We start from the raw sequence: 20176 nt of genomic DNA on the forward strand, positions 1-20176 counted from the left end.
AGTTGGATCACCGGTGCTCTTGATACGGTGGCCCTGCTTAAAGAATGTACAACATGCAGAATCAAACCCTCGGTGGAATGGTTCAATTCAGAGCTCCTCTCCCTAAAAACATCTTGCAAACAGCGTGCATTTGGCGTAAAGCTAAGACTGTCACCAGTAACTAGACTATCATGGTGCTCTGAAAATGTATCATAAAAACATCCGCACTACCAGGAGAATTTTATCATACCATCAAATGCGATTCTGCCCAAAACTCAGTTAGGGAATTATTCTTGATTGTTAAATCTTTGACATCGCTAGATCCGGTCGCCCCACAGGCCACCCCCACCCTAGAGTTGTAATACCATCGCCCAATTCTTTCACAACAAGGGGGCGGATATATATCAATACTTTCCATGAGCCGCCAGGAAGTTCGGTAGCCAGTAAGCCTGGGGGGAAGAGCTAGACACAACAGGGGGCCTGTCAAATTTCACCCAGGTCTCCTGGTAGGAACTACGAGCCTTGATTATCAGGATCAAATCAGGCAAGGATCTTGCACCCCATAGGATCTTGAAATCAGTGGTGGAATCCATTCTACCTGGTCTAAGCAACCTTCTCAATATCTCTTTGAACATCGGGCACACTGCCCAAATGTTGGAAACAAGCAATAGCTAGGCCACTTCTTAAAAAAACCTTCCCTAGACCCAGCCTTACCGGAAAACTTTAGACCCATTTCCCTTCCTTTTTTTGCCAAAGTTGCAGAAGAACATGTCAATAGCCAATTAACACATTTCATCGAAGACAACATTTTGCTGCACATATCTCAATCTGGCTTTTGGGATCAACACAGCCCTGAGTAAGCATGCTGCTGGCCTCAGAGTCACTCAGAGCCTTGACAGATAAAGGCCAGACTAATGCCTTAATCATGCTGCTTAAGTGCAGCATTTGACACAGTCTCCCATAGCTTTCTACTACATCAGCTACGGAGCTGTTTCATCTGCTTCTTGGCCCTTAAATGGTTAGCCTCCTTCCTTCAAGGGCGGTCTTTCCAGGTAGTAAATACCCCCTATGCCACCGGAGAATTTCCCCTACATCAGGAGGTGCAACGGAGTTCCACTTTGAGCACAACTCTATTTAACATTTATATGAGACCCCTTGCAGACGTCATAGTTACACAATGATTCCATGGTATCGTACGCTGACGATACACAACTGATTATCTCTTTTGCCCAGGTTGAGGGTGAGTCAGCAGCTAGTTTTAAATCTTGCATGGTATACCTCGCCCAATGGATGCGTTCAAGTTGTCTCAAACTGAACGCTAACATAACCAAGGTCATGATAGTAGGGAAGCAACCCTCAATATCAGAAGGGGCTTGTGGAGGGAGTGCCTCGGGCAGTGGGGAAGGGCGGGGAGGGGCAGGGTGGGGGCTAGTAAACTCTGGCTCACAGCCAACTGGAGTAATGTAAATAAATAAATAAATGAAACAAATTTCATTGCGCTAGCTGAAACGCCAAATACGTTTCAGCGCGCGCAATGAAATTCGTTTTATTTATTTATTATTATTGCATCATTTGCTGTTTACCAATTAGACTTGTGGTTATACTGCTCATCGTTCACATCCTGTTTGTCCCTTTTTTATTTGTATCCAAAAAGCCAAGTCCTCCTGCAGCTTAGTGTCCTGCCGGAAGAAGGAGACATGCAAGATAATCAGGGGCAGCCCAGTGTGTGTCCCACAGTCAAACTCTGTATGCTGGGGGTGGGGAGACCCACATTACCACACATTCGATGGCCGCAACTACGACTTCCAGGGCACCTGCACCTACACCATTGCCAAGACCTGTGATGAGGACAACACCTTGCCAGTATTCAACATTGAGGCGAAGAATGAGAACCGAGGCAGCACCAAAGTATCATACATCAGCTTTGTAACAATCGAAGTCTATGACTACACCATCTCCCTTGTCAGATTTGAACATGGTCAAGTCAGGGTAAGGATACTGAATCTGATTTCTTTACTTATTCATGAGTTTTCTAAAGTGCTCTACAGTAACATTCAATAATTTCAGTGTACTAGAAATTTTAACCATGAATAGTTTGTGACAGTAAAAGAAGGCACTGTTGAAAACAATGGGGAGGCACTGTTGAAAACACATATTAGCATATTTACAAGGAAATGACGGAGTGCAAAGATGCAACAAATTCTGCAGCGCCACGCTTCGCCATTTTCAAAATGTAGGGATGCGCCGTGTTTACAACAATATGGCGCACCCCCGTGTTTTCCCTAGTGCTGGCCCTAAAAAATGGCTGCCTAGGGCCAACGCAGACACCCTTGCGCCATAGTGCAAGCAAACCTGCGTTGCAGGGAATGATTGTTTATGTGCTGGAAGGTCTCCCTTCCTGCACATAAACAATGAATAATGGTAATTTGTCACTTCTATGTGTGCTGCCTTCTGCAGCGCAATAGAAGTAGCAAATCGTCATTATCTACTGATTGTTTGTATGCGGGAAGGGACACCTTCAATCATTAATGGCAGTTTGTTCTTTAGATGTGTGCTACAGAATGCGGCAAACATAGAAGTAACAAATCCCCATTATTCATTGTTTATGTGCAGGAAGGTCTCCCTTCCTGCTCATAAACAAGTATTTCTCCTCGCTGCGCCATTCTAACACCTGCTAATGCAAGGTGTTGGTTTTTGGCACTGCCTCTTATTTACACATCCATGTAAATCTGGGGTAACGTCAAGAAGCAATGGGCGGTGCGTAGGAGCGCCCACAGCAACACTCATTGCATGCCCCTTTCAGACAGATACCTGTGTGGAAGGGTACCATATTTACAAAGGCACTTTTTGTGGCTTAACTCCATTTTGCAAATAAAGTGCGGGGCATTGCCCCACCGTAAAAATTTTTAAAGTGTTGTTCCAGTGCTGCAATCCCCTTGTAAATATGCCCCATAGTACGCTCACACCGTGCCAATCGCTGCCCACCGCCCACTGAAACGACTCCCAATAAGATAGACACCTGTGATTAATGCTAAGGGTGCAGCCTTTCATTCGCATAGTCACATGCAATCAGTGAGGAATGATAACTATAGTTAAGCAGACATTATTATAATGAGAATACAGGACGTAAGATCAGCCAAAGACATTATTGTTGTGAGAATACATGACACAAGATCAAAAAAACAGATCAAAGTCTTTGTAAGCTATAAAACAGTTGTCTCCACCATTTATAACGCAAAACTTCAAAATGCACTTGTAAGATCAGACAAAGACATTATTGTTATGAGACTACATGACGTCAGATCAGTGAAACAGCTCAAAGATTGTGCAAGCAATAAAACCATTGTCTCCACCCATTAGAGCACAACACTTCAGAATGCAAAAGTGTCAGAAGGCCATTTATCCATATCTATCGTTCATGTCCTCAACCAAAGACATCCGGGGGCATAACTTAGTGGCAACTTCCCCTCCATCACTCAGAGGTACGGGCATACACCCAGTTCCACATACACCAGGGCACCACATAGCCCTCCGTCCCTGCCAGAGTATCTGTCAAAAGGTAAAAAAAACAATGTGTTTAAATCCAGGCATCTCATGGTAGGGCAGAAAGGTCGAGGATCACCAGCAGGTCATTTCCACCTCTTGCCTGCCAAGTGCACGCAGAAATCAACACCCCTCCAACGTGAAAGTTCAGCAAATCAGTCCAAATATTGGGTATACTTCTTTTTCTGCTGCAAGAAATTCCACCAATTCCTCTGTCGTCTAGAAGTGAGTGGGTGGGTGTTTGATGTGGTACGTTGGCTGGTGCGCGGTGGAGAGAAAAAGAGGCAGATCCTTTGCCTTCAGATGCCTTATATAATGCTGTCCAGGGCACTCCCCAGATGACGTCACGGGCGTTGCTCCTCATGGCGAAACAGACGAGGGACTCTGCCTTGGCTCCTGCCTGTGGAGCGACTAAGGGCTTCCCACTGCTGTTGGCAGGAGGCACCTGGTCATAGTGCACTCACAACATGCAAATCGCTGCCCCCTCCCACTGAAATGACTTCCAAGACAATGGACAACTGCAATTAATGTGGTGTAACCAAGGGCGTATCCTTTTATTCACATATTCACAAGGCATCAGTGAGGAATAATAATTATAGTTTAGCAGACATTAATGTTATGAGAATACAGGACATAAGATCAGCCATAGACATTATTGTGATGTGAATGCATGACGTACAATCAGAAAACTAGCTCAATTGTTGTGAAAGCAATAAAATAGTTGTCTCCACCCATTATAGCGCAACACTTTAGAATGCTCTAGTAAGATCAGCCAAATACATTATTGTCTTTGAACCTCAAAGGAAAGCAACATAAGGGAAACTTGATTCTACCTATTGCCTCAGCATCACTCTGTTGGGTTCATTCCTTCTAGTGGACGATTGTGGGCTAGCATGCTTAAAGGGGGATGCAACCCCCGCCTCCTTGTTTCCAGGCCAAGGAGGCTCTGGATTGATATTATCATAACGCCATTGAAATGTTGAAATGGAGCCATCAGCTTGGCAGGTCTCACTCCATAGCCAAGCCTGAGGGGGCCATTCACTACCACCAAACTAGGGTAGGTGAGTGTCCAGGTAGGTAGATTGGCGTGTGCACTGCCTGGGTAGGAAACCCATGTGGGTTTTCTCCACCTCGGGGGTCGGTCCTCCCTATGGGACACTTCATAAGTGCCGCCCATTCTCTTGTTAGGACCTGGTGGCACTTACCCACTGTAAGTGCAGTGGAAAAGTGTGCACGCCCATCTTAGAGATGTGTGGCTTACCTGAGCATCAGTCAGGTCTGCCATGGCCGGCTGGTAGGTGCACACGTGCACCTATTCCGCTTTAAGACCTGGGTCCAGTCTGCCGTTGCAGGTTGATGGGCGCACTTGCACCAAGGGTGATCTACATACATATCCAGCCTGCCATCGCAAGCCGGTATGTACTTTGCACCAATGGTGCTCTTGAATGTGTCCAGCCTGCCATTGCAGGCTGGTGTGCGCGCTGCACCAATGGTGCTCTTGAATACATGTCCTGCCTGCCATTGCAGACTGGTAGGGGCTTTGCACCATTGGTGCTCTTAAGTTAGTGTCCAGCCTACCACTGCAGGTTGGTATGCGCTTTGCACTGATGGTGCTCTTAAATACATGTCCAGCCTACTATTGCAGGCTGACACTTGCAATTGCGCATTTACTTAGACTGGTCTGTGTGACTAACTAGCCATCCTAAGGGGACCTTTCCCTTCCAACCGAGTACCCTGAGTGTACTTCCTAAGGGGTGAAGCGAGTGGTAGATGAAAGTCCGAGCAGGGAAATATTTGTGTCCCCTGCACTGGTAGTGAAGAATACTCGTGTGTTTTTGCTACCACTGAAGTTTTCTCTTCCAATAAGCTAACATGGGGACATGGTTGATATTACTTAATGCTGCAATAGTGGATTGCAGTGGAGCAGGCTCAGGATGTTTATTTTTATTTTATTTATTTGAAAAGTTTTATAAAGCGCGAACAATACCCAAACGGGTATCAGAGCGCTGTACAGATTTTGCGAAAACATGGGTAACCAAAACACAATGAGACAGTGGGAGAGGTTAAAACCAAGGGGGTGTAAACAGATCCGGTCAAGGGTTGGATGGGTGAGCTCGACCAGAGCAGTAGCAGAAGTGCCCTCAAGCACAATAACAATTAAATAGACAAGAATACAATAAATCGCGCCAACGAAGTACAATAAGAGTCAACATTATGACAGAATAAGAGCATAAGAACAAGTCGATGCTGTTAAAAAATGCTGTTAAAGTTCGTTCAAGAATAGCCATTTGACAAGGTTCTTGAACGATCCAGTTGAAGGATTGGATCCAATCTCGGGAGGCAGGACATTACAGATTCTTGGAGCAAGACCGGTGAAAGCACGATTGCAGGATCTTTTGTTTTTTAATCTGGGCAGTTTCAAGAGTAGGGTAGACATACTTCTTAGGTTCTGGCCTGATACAGAAAGTTCAAGCTTATTTGCCAGGTAGAGCGGGGTGTTGTAATGTAAAGCTTTATGTGTCAAGCAGGCTATCTTGAAGTGGATCCTGGCTTCGATAGATAGCCAATTTAGTTGCATAAGGGGGAGATGAGGTCATGCTTTCTAGAACCCGTGATGAGTCTGGCTGATGCATTCAGGGTGGCTCTGAACGGGGCCAAGCTAGCTTTGGGAAGTCCAGCAAGGGTCACCATACCATATTTCAGACTAGAGATCACCAGGGATTGAACCGCCCGCCTGATGTCTTTAGGGGGGAGGAAAGGCTTGATTTTTTTCAGGGTGTTAAGTTGAAAGTTGGCTCCCCTAATGGCTGCACTGATGTGCACTTGCATGTTTAAGTATTTGTCCAAGGTGATGCCTGAGGATTTAGCAGAGTCTACCACATGAGGGGTGCAGTTAAGAGCAGTGATTTATTTGAGCAAGTCCAGGGTAGGTGTGAGTGATTGGGGGGGGGGGCAATCAGAAGAAATTCAGTTTTCAGAGTATTTAACAGAAGATGGTTCTGAGCTAACCATTGTTGGGTTTGTGCAAGTGCAGCATTTAGCGTTTTTATGTCCTCTTGAGATGAGATCTTTACGTAAAGTTGTGTGTCATCCACATACATATGGTACTGAATATTAGTAAGGTTCAGAATGATAGTAAGTGGTTCCATAAAGAGGTTGAAGAGAGTGGGCGAGAGCGCGAATCATTGAGACACTCAGATCTTGACAGGGGTATTAGAAGCAAGGGAATGGTTAACTTTGATCCTTTGTGTGCGGTTACGTAGAAAGGAGGCAAACCAGTTTAGTCCTATCATTCGATTTGAAGCAGCAACCCTTTGCCGGTGATCAAGGTGACTTTGTCATGATTCCCATAGAAGTGCCACGACTAGAAAATTTGAATTTATATCCTCTAAAACTCTTCATGTGCCTTGGTGCTTGGCACCAGTCCACACTGAAGGTTGGGGGAGCAGATCTGGGCATTCCCCACAACAGATATAAAACACCGGGCACTCAATTGGGGCGACTGACCACTGCCATCTGCGTCCCTGGCTGAAGAGATTGTAGGAAGAGGTTTTGATACTTGAACCCCAGAGCCAGATTGTGGCCCCACTAAAGATTAAGATCTGCATTCCACGGCCTCATGACAGGACGAAGAGGACAGAAATTTAGGGGAGACATCTTGAACCACCCCCAACGTCAAAGGCACACTCCAGTATAACTACTGGTGCCATCCTGCAGCAAGTGGTGAGATACGCTTGTGGGGACATGGGACCGGAGAACCTGGAACTGCATGGTGTACATTGCCAGAGGACTCATTGAAAAGGACCACGTACCCTTCCCAAATAGTGGATGGCCTGGGCCGTCTTCCTGCTGCTGTGTGGCACCCTAAAGCATGCTCTGCAAAGGCTTTTACAGTTTGCCCCCTGTTCTTTCAGAGGTATCAGGACATCAAAGATCTCCTAAGAGGGACCTACACCATTTACTTGTGACACATGAAGTGCACTGCCCTCTTAAATGCCCACATCGTCTGCTGGATTCCAGCTCGTAGCGCGACGGGGTGTGGAACAAAGAATTTTGCCTGGAGACCGGATCACCTTGTGCGGAGCCCCTAAAGTCAGGCCCGCATCTAAGGCATGTGGCCACCGCTTTGTGGGGACCTTGGCACTTATAAGCGTCTAGTTGGAGGTGAGCGTATTCAGCAGTTGCGGGACCCAGCGTAGTCTGCTTCATCAATCGAGCCATCAATCGAGCCTCATCTCTCTCGTGCAACACACCGACTGCATGCTCATTGCCTGTGGTGTCCGATTCACAGGTTGTGACCCTTAAAGGTTGGGGAGTAACCATAGTAGTGCTTCATTCTTCCTCAAGAGGCACTGCTGAACTTGCACCTGTGTGTATGTGTGACAGGAACTGTCTGGTACGACCAATATCAACGTGCACCAGACGTTATGCCTGATTTCCATGGAGGTAAGGAATTTGCAGCTCTTCAATCATGTGTGTGGCCAGAGCTGTCTGGTGCCACCAAAATCGATGTGCACCTGACGTGCTGCCTCATTTTCAAGGAGGCACGGATTTTGAAACTCTTCGTTCTTTGTGACAGGAACAGTCTGGCGCAACACGTATCATTGTGCAACCACCATTCTGCCTTGATATCCTGGGTGCAACTCTGATCAACCTGTCCCAGACTAGATGTTTTCTCCCCCCCTGCTTCATTCCCCATTCATCTACTGTTCCTTTACTTGGCCCTCAGTGCAGTGGATTAACTGCCCTCTTCTCGCCCGGCCCTCCCCGACGACACGGTGTTGCCAGGTAGTGTTGCCCGGCTTGGGCCTGGGTGGTGAGAGTGATTGACTGGGCTGCAGGAATGCCTCAGAGAACTATTGGAAGTGGGTCAAGAGACTGTGTGAAGCCCCCTATGTTTCGCAGAATTGGGCTGGTGCCGGAAGGCCTTCGGTACCCCTTGGTTGTGCCCATCTATTTCCCTTGGGCGGTGTCTGCTCTGCATCCTGTGTGTGAACTTCCTAAGTGGCTGCCAAACCCCTTTTGCTGTCTGCCTCCTAATTGACCTTGCTACATACCCCCCCCGGCTTCCTAGGATCCTTACAAGAGTGACTTTAGCTGCGTGCGGCCTAGGCCAGGTGGAGGACACAGGGCGTCTCCAGTCTGTGGGTGTAGGATAGTCGGGTGATTTGGAGAGCAGAGAGAGGCTTTGGGCTACTGGATCGGCAGAGTGTGACCTATTGACCTGCTGAGTATCAGTTGCACCTCATTAGGGTGCTGAATGTGTATGTGAGTGCTTCCGTATGGACTTGTCTGATACCCATTGCACCGCATTGCAGCGCAGAGGGAGTTTGTGTTTGTGCATGGGAGTGACAGCAGGGAACTACCCATCATTCACAACATTGGATGGCGGTTTGCCCAATACGTTGATTTCTTGCCTAAAAGCTTTACGTTTGACATTGGTTTTGCCCACGAGGCCTTGTCCTGCGGTGCTGCCAAAAAGAGGTATCAATTTTGTGTATGTACATAATTCTGATGTCATTGTGACCCGGGGTGCATCCTCTAACTGTCTCGTATTGATTTATAAGAACTGTTAGGGTGGGCTTAGGGTGGACAACGTGTTGCAAAACATAAGGGTGCTAGGGGGGTGTTGATTAGGATGTTTCCTAAGTGTGCATATTACTGGTGTTGTCTGCACATGCTGGGCATAGTGCTGCTAGTTATAATTCCCAATGTGATTAATGACTAGGGGTGGGCGGAATTTGCGAAATTCACTTTCGCAAATTATCGCAAAAATGTCACAAATCTCCGCAAACACGCAGAAATATCGCGAAGATGCGGCAGTTTTCTTGCCGCCCGTTCGCGATATTTTCTGCATGGTTGCGGTTCGGCAACTTACCCCTGCGGTTGCTCGCGGGCGCGGCCATCTTGTTTTCAGTTGTCTCGCGGTGCATGATCGCGAGAAGAAAGACGTGATCGCGCGACGCATGACGTCACTGCGGACGCGAACTGTCGCGAGACAGCGCAAATGGCTAAAAACAATACAACATCTCATGGAGAACGCGACCGGATCGAGAGAACTTGTCGGCGAACGCGGGGATTCAGGTAAGGCGATCGCGAGCGAGAATGTATTATTTTACAGCGCGAGCAAGAAACAAGTTATCGCAAAGCTGCGGAATAGGAATTTTTGACATTTTCGCGCTCTCCGCTGAACGCGAAAATGCCAAATTATCGCAATTTCCGTGAACGGAACGAAAATTTGGCCCAGGCCTCTTAATGACCAGAAATTCATGATGTTCATATTGTGTAGATTATTATGTATGTTGAATGCAAACCTTATTTACATAAATCACTAGTGAAGTCTCTTTTGTGACGTTCGGGGTACTTATCATGAGAGAGAGTGCGCTGTCAATGATTTACACATTGCCTATGTGGTAAGCCTCACTGCTCAGTGCCAAGATACATAAGGGTGAGCGCAGGTTATACATTTTGTGTAATTAATCACCCGCCCCTGACAGGAGTGGTAGGTTTTGCTGGCTGGGGCATCGCTTTAGCCAACCAGAAAGTGCCAATTCCAACATTGAGGTTAAGCAAATTAGTCATGGCAATGCTATTCTCAGTGGTAGCAGTCAGTGAGGCGAAAGTGCTTTTTCAATATAAAGCTAATATAATACTTAGAGTGCTTAAAACAGAAATCTAATAGGCTTTGTGTAAAGACATGCTGAAATATACTAAATGTTAATATGAGATATAGAGCATAAATGGGAGGGACAAGCATTATTACGAGGATAGCGTACCATTCCCCTCCCCATTTAGCTTTTAGATCTAGCAATACCAAATCAATTTGTCTCTTTAATAATTATTCAGTGAGATGCAGGTGCTTTTGTAAAATATATGTCCAAATTAGGTTGGAGTAATGGGATCATCAGAGGGTGCACAGGGTCACATTATCACTGAAGCCATTCATCGATTCTGGTGATCTTAAAATGCAGTCCAGGCGCTGGTCATTTCAAGAATTGAATATGGATGCGCAGGACTTCCTAAGATCTTAACAGCTCCCCTAAAAGCTGGTCTCAATGCAGCAACTAGACTTATAACGGGAACAAAAAAATACGCCCACATCACTTCACATCTGAAAGCGATCAACTGGCTCCCATACGAGGCACGAATAGATGTAAAAATTGCATGTATTACACACAAGGCAATACACCACAAGACCCCTCATTACGTGGCCCATAAAATTACGCTGTCTGGAGGCAGTAGACCTTTGAGGGGATGCAAGGATTTTCTACTGAAACCAGCATTCTTCCAAAAGAAAAGAACTTATGATAGAGCGTTCACAGGAGCTGCACCAAGATTTGCAAATCGTCCCACCGAATATCAGAAAAATCAATAATGCTCCACGATTCAAAAAGGAGAGTAAGTTCTTTCTGATGGGTACATTTCTCCCATAACGAACAACTGGAATAAGACTCTATGGAATTGTGCTGTCAACCCAGCGAAACACGAATCAAGCTACTGTCATGGATTGAGCTCGAATTGCTATCCTCAGCTTGGATGGATACAGTTAGACCCTTCGTCCACCAACACTGATGTTGTCTATAGACATGTACCTCGATCAATCCACAGATATATTTGATTAGCCTAGCAATTACTATAACCAATTTGGATATCTAAGGCCTTAGGAGTGGTCTTATTTTAAAATGTAATTATGACACAACATACTTGACTGTAATCTAATGATTTATATTATTCTTCATTGTATTTGTTTTAGGTATGGATAAGCATATGCCAATGTTAGTGGAATACATAGACATGTTATTGACATGAAAGAATTGGATATCTGCTGATGCTGAAGGTGGTTGAAATGTAAAGCACCCTGACACCCAAACTCTGTTTCTTGTTAGCGCTAGAGAAAACATTGAATAAATGAATAAATAAATAAATAAAAGGGCCAATGTTGGAATACAATAGAGCCTTGTAGCAAAACAGGCATATTTATTCACTCTCCTGTCCCTGTTTCGGCTTAGGGTCTAACACTAGGTAGGCACTGGACAATAATTAGGAAATATGGATATTGTGGCTGTTCTGCCTTGAGGAAGCATTTAAAATGTTGGCTGTAACAACCAAAATACGAAAAGTCTATTTTACCATTGCTTTCAAGATTCAAATTAATTTGCTGCATGTACTTCTTCAAGTCTTCAAGAATAAAGTTATATTTGTTGTAGTGTGGCACTAAGCCAAGACTTGAAAACATCAAAAACTTCCTGTGTGGTAATGATTTTCTATTGCTTAAGGTATTCTGAAAGACAATCACGTGCCAGTAAAAACAGTCTAAAGATAGTCTCAAATATAATCAAACACAATTCACAAGAGTAATTAACAGTCCAGCAACATATATTTCATCTCCTTTAGAAGGTTTCCCATGATAGACTCTTCCTAATAAATAGTGGACAGAGTTTTCACCCTTAGGTGCACTTCTTGAGAAGGATATCTCTGGAGTTTTCTATCCTCCAGAAGTAAAGAACTTTAAAAAGAAGGTTTTCCATCTTAAGGTGTCTATTCCCCTAAGGTAGTTGACTGACTACTTGACATGACCAGTTTATAGACAAGACATTTGCCATCCAGTAGTTGGATAACATTTCTTTGACTACCAGCAAGTCTACACAGTACCCAGGATATGCATAACCAAACTCTTCTGAGTCATCAACACTGCACAAGAATATAGCTAGAGAATCCAAATCTTTACTTACTAGCCACTGGGAGGGTTTCCCAGATTATTATTCCACGGGTGGGATAATTCTTGCCTTCAAATCCTCAACAGAATTGAAACTTTCCGTTACAATAGCTAGAAATTTTCTAATTCCATGTCAGGACCGGAGGCGAAGATTAGGCTAGTTTAAAGCTTACTTGCCATCAAATGAGCTGTATCCAGCACTGGCTTAAAATGTACCCTTTTAAAAGTAGAATCGTCGTTCATGATATCTTCCAAACGAGCACACAAACTGAACGCTTTGGAGGCTGTTGCTCCATGAATTGAGCGTGTACTAAAATGCTAAGATCTACTCCTGCCTCCTGCATGACCAAACATACCCAAAGGGCTATAGTTAGGGAGGAAACTGGATCATGCAGGTTCTTGAGAATGATTAGGAGCTGCCGCTCACCCAGAGACCCGAAGTCCCCTGACATCTCCTTGTAGGCCTTAAGGCACTGGACTACGCACAGCTTAAGAGAATCCAAGAATGCTGAGTATTCTATAACTCTGGAATTACATTTTACACGCCTGCTCAATTTAATGGGGAGACAGAGATGGGCCTTCCCATAATGCCTAGTGCTTAAACATCCAAAACCCTCCTGTACAATGCCATGCAGAACAACATCGCCAGCTTCGCTGAGAGTTCCTTCCTTGATAGGAATCTATTAGTTTATCATGAAAGAAAATGGATTAAACCTTGTTAACATCATAAAGAGCTGAGTAACGCAGCTCCGTAGGGAATGATAGCCTAATACCACATAGGAGCCTACACACAAATGGGTATTACCCTACCGAGGACTCTTTCACTGGTAGACGTCCAGCCGAGATATCTGAACAGAAGGTGTTATCCGACAAGTACATCATACCTTTCTGTGCTAGGTTGGCCCAAAAATGTCCAACTTACACTACCTCAGCCCCCACGAGATCACAACCCCATCACACACACCGACACCATATTTTCAAAGCTGATGGGTATCTTTTGATGGTGCCGTCTGACCATGCCTTTGACAGGAGATCCTCAGTAAGCTCTGAAAGACCTGGGAGTGACCATCATCTCTGTAATCCTCCATGCGGTTAGGTGAGGCAACCCTTCTGACACCAGCTGATGAGGAATGCGATCCAGATTGAAGAGGAGAGGTCGGGAATAGGGGGAGAGGGAGAGGGATTGGAAAATCCCATGAAAGTTCCAGAAGAACTGGAAATCAAAATTGGGTTTTTGAAATCGGGGTGACCAACATGACTTCCGCCCATTGACCTCTAAGCTGGGCCAAAGCCCTGGTGATTCTTGGGATTTGGGAAAACGCACACCCCTTATCTTGTTCCCAGTCCTCTAGAAAGGCATTCATGTTGGTCGCAAGAGGATCTGGCCTAAAACTGAATAAGTTGGGCAGTTGATGATCCAATCTGGAGGTGAACAGGCCCACTGAAAATAGACCTTATTTGTCCTGGAGGTTGGCAAAGACCTCCAGGTGTAGCTTCCAAGGACTGGAGTCCCAGAAGCGACTGAATTGCCAGTCCACTACCATATTGTTCTGCCACTTGTTGTTCTGCCCTGCAAGGTATTCCACCATGACCAATATCTGATGGTCCAGGAAAAACTGCCAAGCAATGATTGCGAGATCCGAGAGGACCTTGGACTGAGAGCGACCCAGGTGGTTTATGTACCTGACAGGTGAGATTTTGTCCATCTTTAAAAGGACAAACGACTGGATCTTGTCCCATGCAAAAAGCTGATGTGTAACCTCTGTACTTGAGGAGACCACAGCCTTCGTGTTGAAAATTCTCCACACTGCACGCCCCAGCCTGACCTGGTAGTGTCGGACTCTATAATGAGAAATGGAGCTAAGCCAAAAATCACCCTGTCGTTCCATGATTCCATATGTGAAAACACTACCAGAGGATCGCTTCACAAGCGTCCTCCAAAAGGACTTTGAAGTGCACTGTAGTGCCGGAGTCCAGACAGATGGCTTGGATGGATGAGGAGAGGAGACCCACCAGGCGGCAATCTGCCTCAAGGGCACTCTTTGCTTGGCTAGCATTTGCCGTAACTTGTGATTGATCTTGGCCACTTTTCGTGAGGGAAGACTTAGCATAGCCTCTGTGCAATGTATGGCAGTTTCTGGAAAAACTGCTTTTTGTGCTGGAGTCAGGAGAGCTTTCTTCTTGTTTCTGACAAAGCAGAGGCTTTCGAGCAGGGTGACAGCCATTTGCAGTTGGAATGACAACTGGTGGGGATCTTGAACTAGGAGAAGCAGGTCGTCCAGAAAATTAATAATGAGGCGGAATTCCCGGATACTTGAGATGCTCTACGACTGGTTTGAGGACCTTCGTGATACAACCTGGAGCGGAGGAGAGACCAAAGGGCAGGGTTGTAAACTGAAACACTTGCTGCAGCAAGAGGAACTGGAGGAACCGCCTGAGTGGTGGAAAAACTAGGATGGTTAGATAAGCATTCTTCAGATCTAGATGAAACATCCAAACCCCAGGACGCAAAACATTGCAAAAGACATCTAAAAGGGCATCAACAGGTCCTGGCCGGCATGCCACAATAAGCCTCTGGATGCTCGAAGCCCCATAACCAGGATCCTAGATATGGCAGAGGACGCCAATGCTTTCGGATTGCTCATATCCCTGGAGGTCCTCTCCGGGTGGGCTCAGTGTGCGCTTGCCTACAGGGGCAATGCCAATTGCGCTCTGTCCACTGAGGGTAGGTGCTCTTTCTCAATTAAGGTTGACCCCAAGTTGGGAGACCTTGCAGACTCAGAGGCAGGAGTTGTGGCACAAGGGGGGCTTTTCGGTGAGCCGTTTATTAAGGACTTAGGGCAATTTGTGAATACCTTAACTTTCTCAGATAAGGCTCATTCCTGGGTGTCTAGTTGCCCTAGGTGCCAGCAGAGCTAGGCTTCAAAATCTACAGGTAGGCACTTTGCAAAAAAAGGGTCCGTTGTCACTGTGAAAATGTGGTGTGTCCACATTGCGTTTTAGGCCATTTCCTGTTGTGGGCACTAGGCCTACCCACACAAGTGGGAGACCATTTTTCACGAACGACTTTGGAGAATGCAGGGTGGGGGAAATTTTGTGGATCCACGCAGATTCCAGAACTTTCCACCACAGAAATATGTGGAAAATGTGTTTTTTATTTTTATAAATTTTGAGGTTTGCAAGGGATTCTGGATAATAGAACCTAGTGGGAGCCAGTCAAGTCACCCCATCCAGGATTTCCCTGGTTGTCTAGTTTTTAAAAATGTCTAGGTTTGCTAGGTTTCCCTCGGTGCCGGCAGAGCTAGGGTTCAAAATATACAGTAGGCACTTTGCAAAAAAAGGGTCAGTTTTCTCTGTAAAAATGTGGTGTCCACGTTACGTTTTGGGACATTTCCTGTCACGGGCACTAGGCCTACCCACAAAAGTTAGGTACCATTTTTCTCTGAAGACTTTGGGGATGGAGGGGTGGGTATAATTTTGTGGATCCACGCAGAATCCAGACGTTTCCATTACAGAAATGTGAGGAAAATGTGGTTTTTTTTTTTACAAAGTTTGAGGTTTGCTAGGGATTCTGGGTAACAGAACCGAGTGAGTGCCACACAAGGCATCACATCCTGGATTCCCCTGGGTGTCTAGCTTTAAAAAATGTATAGGTTTGCTAGGTTTCCTTTGGTGCTAGCTACGCTAACCCAAAATCCAGAAGTACACACATTCCGTTAAAAAGTCTGTGCCTAGTGGGCTTTCTGCCGCCCTGGGGAGGGGGGAAATCAGAGGCTATTGCCCCGATATGCCCCCAAGAGGGGGCAGAAAGACTGGCTATTTTGTTTGGGTGAGTGGGGACATTGGGATGCCCATTCTGGGCATCCCCCACCCCTACGTACAAAAAAAGCCAGCCTAATCCCTGGCGGCTCATAGGCTCTCTGCCCCCGGGGGGCAGATCACGGGCTACTGCCCCATTTGCCTCCTGCGGGTGACATAAAGACAGTGGCATCTTTTTGGGGGGGGGGGTGGGGGCATTGGCATTCCCATTCTGGACAGCCCCCACCCGTGAATTTTGAAAAACATTTACCCCTGGTGCCTTGTGGGCTTTCTGCACCCCCAATGGGGCAGATAAGAGGCTATTGCCCCCATCTGCCTCCCGGGGGTGGGGCAGAAAGACTGTGGACATTTTTTGGGGGTGGGGCATTGGCATGTCCATTCTGAGCATCCCCCACCCCTATGTATAACAAAAACAAATCCCTGTGGCCCAGTTGGCTTTCTGCCCCCCCCCCCCCCCCCCCAGATAAAGGGCTACTGTCCCTATCTGCCTCCTGAGGGGGGGAGAAAGACTGTGGGGGTTAGGGGCATTGGCATGCCCATTCTGGGCAGCCCCGCCCCAAACTTTGGAAAAATAAAATCCCTAGAGCCTAGTGGGCTTTCTGCCCCCGGGGGATGGGGGGGGGGCAGCTAAGGGGCTATTGACTCATCTGCCTCCCAGGATCGGCAGAAAGACTGTAGCATTTTTTCTTTTTGGTGGGGGTATTTGAATGCCCATTCTGGGCAGCCCCCACCCCTACGTATATATAAAAAAAAAAAGCTGGGGCCTAGTGGGCTTTCTGCCACCCCCGGGAGCAGATCAGGGGCTATTTCCCCCATCTGCCTCCTGGGGGGGCAGAAAGTCTTATTCTTTCTTCGGGGCTAGGGTGAGGGTTTGGCATGCCCATTCTGGGCAGCCCCCACCCCTGGCACACAAAAAAACTCCCTGGCGTCTAGGGTGCTTTCTGCCCCCTCAGGGGGCAGATTGGGGGATACTTTCCCCATCTGCCTGGGGAAATTAAATGGGGGGAGCAAAGGCCTCCCTGGTGGCTAGTGGGTGGATCCCTGCCTAGGGATCGCCCTCCTGGCAGTGGCGGCTGGTGACATTTGAAAGTGGTAGGGCGTAAATGTTTAGGATGAGTCCCCTGTGGCGCGCGAGTGTAGCAAATGTGCCTGATTGTCATAAGGGGGAGTTGTCCCCACCCCGGGAGTTATATTTTTTAAATACAATCTATGTTTGCTGATGAACTCCCCCCCCCCCCCCCCCCTGGCACTTAGCTATTGGTACACTAAAGATGGTAACTACAAACCTGTCTAATCCAGTCATTCCCTTGCCAATGTGGAACAGAACAATAAAAAACAAATTATTCAGCCCTGGACGCCTCCTACATTAAGGGGAAAGACCAACCATACTTCAAATTTCAAAGACATGTGCTTCACCAAGAACACTGCTAAAACCCTAGTGAGGGTTGGGAAATTCACTAACAACATTTTAACTGTCCAGGACACAGCTCAGCTCCATGAACTCTGCTGAAGGTTACATGAGAAGAAGTGGAGAAGTGTGGCTCAATGATTAGAGCGGCAGACCCTGATGCAGAGATCTAGCCCGGGACCAGGGTTCAATTCCCTGCCTCGGCGGGTCTTGGGCTCAAAAATTCCACGGACCTGATAATTCTCGCCTCGGTGCCATTCCAATCATGGAGTCCCACTCTGCAACTCTGGGCAATAGCTTGCTTAATCTCCACAACGGCCCCCACAACGCTAAGGATGCCTCGCCTCCACCTTGGGGGTGCCCAGGAGTGGACGCCTCACAGGGAAAGCCAGGATGGGTTCCACAGCGGTATTCGTACAAGCGCCTTGAGACCCTTGCGGGTGAGTAGTGCGCTATACAAGTATCAATTTACAATTTACATATGAGGGATATTCGAGGACAATCTAAGCATTCCCAACATGCACGGATTTTACCAAATTGAAAACGTACACAACCTTTGTAATTGCAGTGTCGCAGGAACAGCAGCAGCCTGGAGCAGCACCCGGGACAGTAGCTGAGATGCATTAAAAGGTCATGCAGGTTTGGAAAAGGTTATTAGCACCTCAGCACTTTTAACACGTCGCCTTTTATAACTATAGTTTTATGCGATTTTCCATGGACAGTCTTTTTAAATACTGCCACTTTAGGCAAAAGTTTTCACTACTCGTGCACTTAACAATAATAAAAAGATATACCTACCACCCTAGAAACGAACCGTCCGTCAGCATGGAGGTTTGCGCACTTTGCGGAAAACTCCCGGAAAACCATAGTCCATCAAGTCTGCATCCGAGAAGCAAATATGAACGATTGAAGAACTATATTAAGATCACTGTTGAAACGGGGGGGCTATGCCATTGCAGGCGGCAATTATAGCTTGTTTCAACTCTCACACATACAGCTTAACTGTAGACTGACAAAAAAATCTAATCAGACTAGACCAGAAAACGAATCACGTTACTGATAGCACAATATCTGCGGAGAATCATGCACTCTGAGCATGCCTCTAGTACAGTCACGGCTCGTGTCGTGTGGGGGGGGTGGGGTTTAAATAAAATCCTACCTGTCCTGAGCAGGTCCGGGTCCGCGCCGCCTCGGGTCCGTTACTTCTGGCGCCGCCGCCTACACACTCACTCAACAGCCCATCAGTGCTGGCATTGCAAGACCCCGCTCTCAGCCAATCCTGGTGCTGGAGCAGCACCAGGATTGGCTTAGAGCAGGCTTACGCTCCGCCCGCCTACCCATTAGGAGACCGAGGTTTGAGCCTTGGCTCAACCCTCGCTCTCCTAATGGGCATGCGCCAGCCAGTTTGGAAACACTAGTGCGCATGACTGGGCACGGTGCAAAAATCGCCCTCCATCCCCACTCATGTGCACTTGTGTGCTGCTGGCTGCCTGTCAGTCAACATGACGCCAGACCGCCCACCCCCTTCAGACTCTGAAGGGGGTGGGCGGTCCAACGTCATACTGACTGACAGTTCTCCCTCAGCGTCTCTGAACTTAAGTAAACTGAGAGTTTACTTAAGTTCAGAGACGCCGAGGAAGCTGCGGCCGCGGGCGGGGGGGCAACGCCCCAACGCCCCCAATGGACGGACCGCCACTGCCTCCTGGGGCGATCCACAAGCAGAGATCCACTAGGCAATGGCACCTTTGGAAAGGCGAGATCCTCCCCTTTCCAACGATTCCTCTCCCAAGTGTTTCTGTGCTTGGGGGGCTGAGGTTGCCCCACGAGCACTGAAACATTAAAACTCGAACTAAGTTTCAGTTTCGTTTTCAGTCTAATGACGACAGCACGCCATGCGCGCAATTGTCATTAGACTGAAAACGTGTGAAGGTCCTCGGGAAGTTGGGGAAGCTCTTCCCCACCTCCCGAGGTCCCAAAAAAAATTTGAAATCCCTCTGCTGTTGGCAGCAGAGGGATTTCGTGCCCCTGTCGTCATGACGGAATGGTTCTGTCATGAGCACAGGAGCACTGGTGCTCATGACGGAACCATTCCGTCATGAGCACCAAAGGGGATATGGAATCTTAACAGGTTTGTGTTGTTTTTACAGAGTTTTGGTGCTTCAAGTAAAGAGAAATTGGGTGATGGTGTGTCAATGAAAAATGGGTTACAAATAAATCCTACAGAATTGTGAAGGACCCTGGGTATTTGAAACATTATGTTTAATGATGTCATATTTTAGATCAGGTTTGCATGAGCAAGGAACTGGCTATTTCTGTGATCAATTTTGATGAGGTTCGGTGTGTATTTAGGTTCTCTTATGTAAATAGTTTTTATCTGCATGCACATGGTGTGATTCTTGCTCAGTCTCACTCAGTTACTCTGCTGTGTTCAGTAAGGAAGAGAGTATTCTGCTGTGTTCATTAAGGAAGGGAGGTGTGTGGTGGCTGTAAAGCTATGTGGTGATGGAATGTATAAGTCATGTACTATGTAACAGAGGGGTTCCATGAACGCTTTTGGAAAGTGACAGTTGCTCAGCTGAGCTTGGTGATGGATGGCTAAGATCTTTCTTCATGGTAATAAAGAACATACTTCAACAATATTTATGCATCCTGGTGGAGTTCTTTTTGAATTGCCACACCAGGCTATGTTCTACTTCCTAACGTCAAGAGGA

General features: G+C 46.8%; 1 protein-coding gene across 1 annotated transcript in view; it reads left to right on the plus strand.

Annotated features, from left to right (window-relative positions):
• The window catches only part of LOC146809162 (IgGFc-binding protein-like), a 272114-nt gene that overhangs the window by 118011 nt on the left and 133927 nt on the right, over positions 1-20176 (plus strand). Inside the window, exon 3 of the mRNA XM_085615956.1 lies at positions 1634-1968. Coding sequence (XP_085472082.1) covers positions 1634-1968 — 335 coding nt within the window. The remainder of the gene's footprint in view (positions 1-1633; positions 1969-20176) is intronic.

Source organism: Triturus cristatus, chromosome 7 (assembly GCF_964204655.1).
Source record: "Triturus cristatus chromosome 7, aTriCri1.1, whole genome shotgun sequence".
Lineage (NCBI taxonomy): Eukaryota > Metazoa > Chordata > Amphibia > Caudata > Salamandridae > Triturus > Triturus cristatus.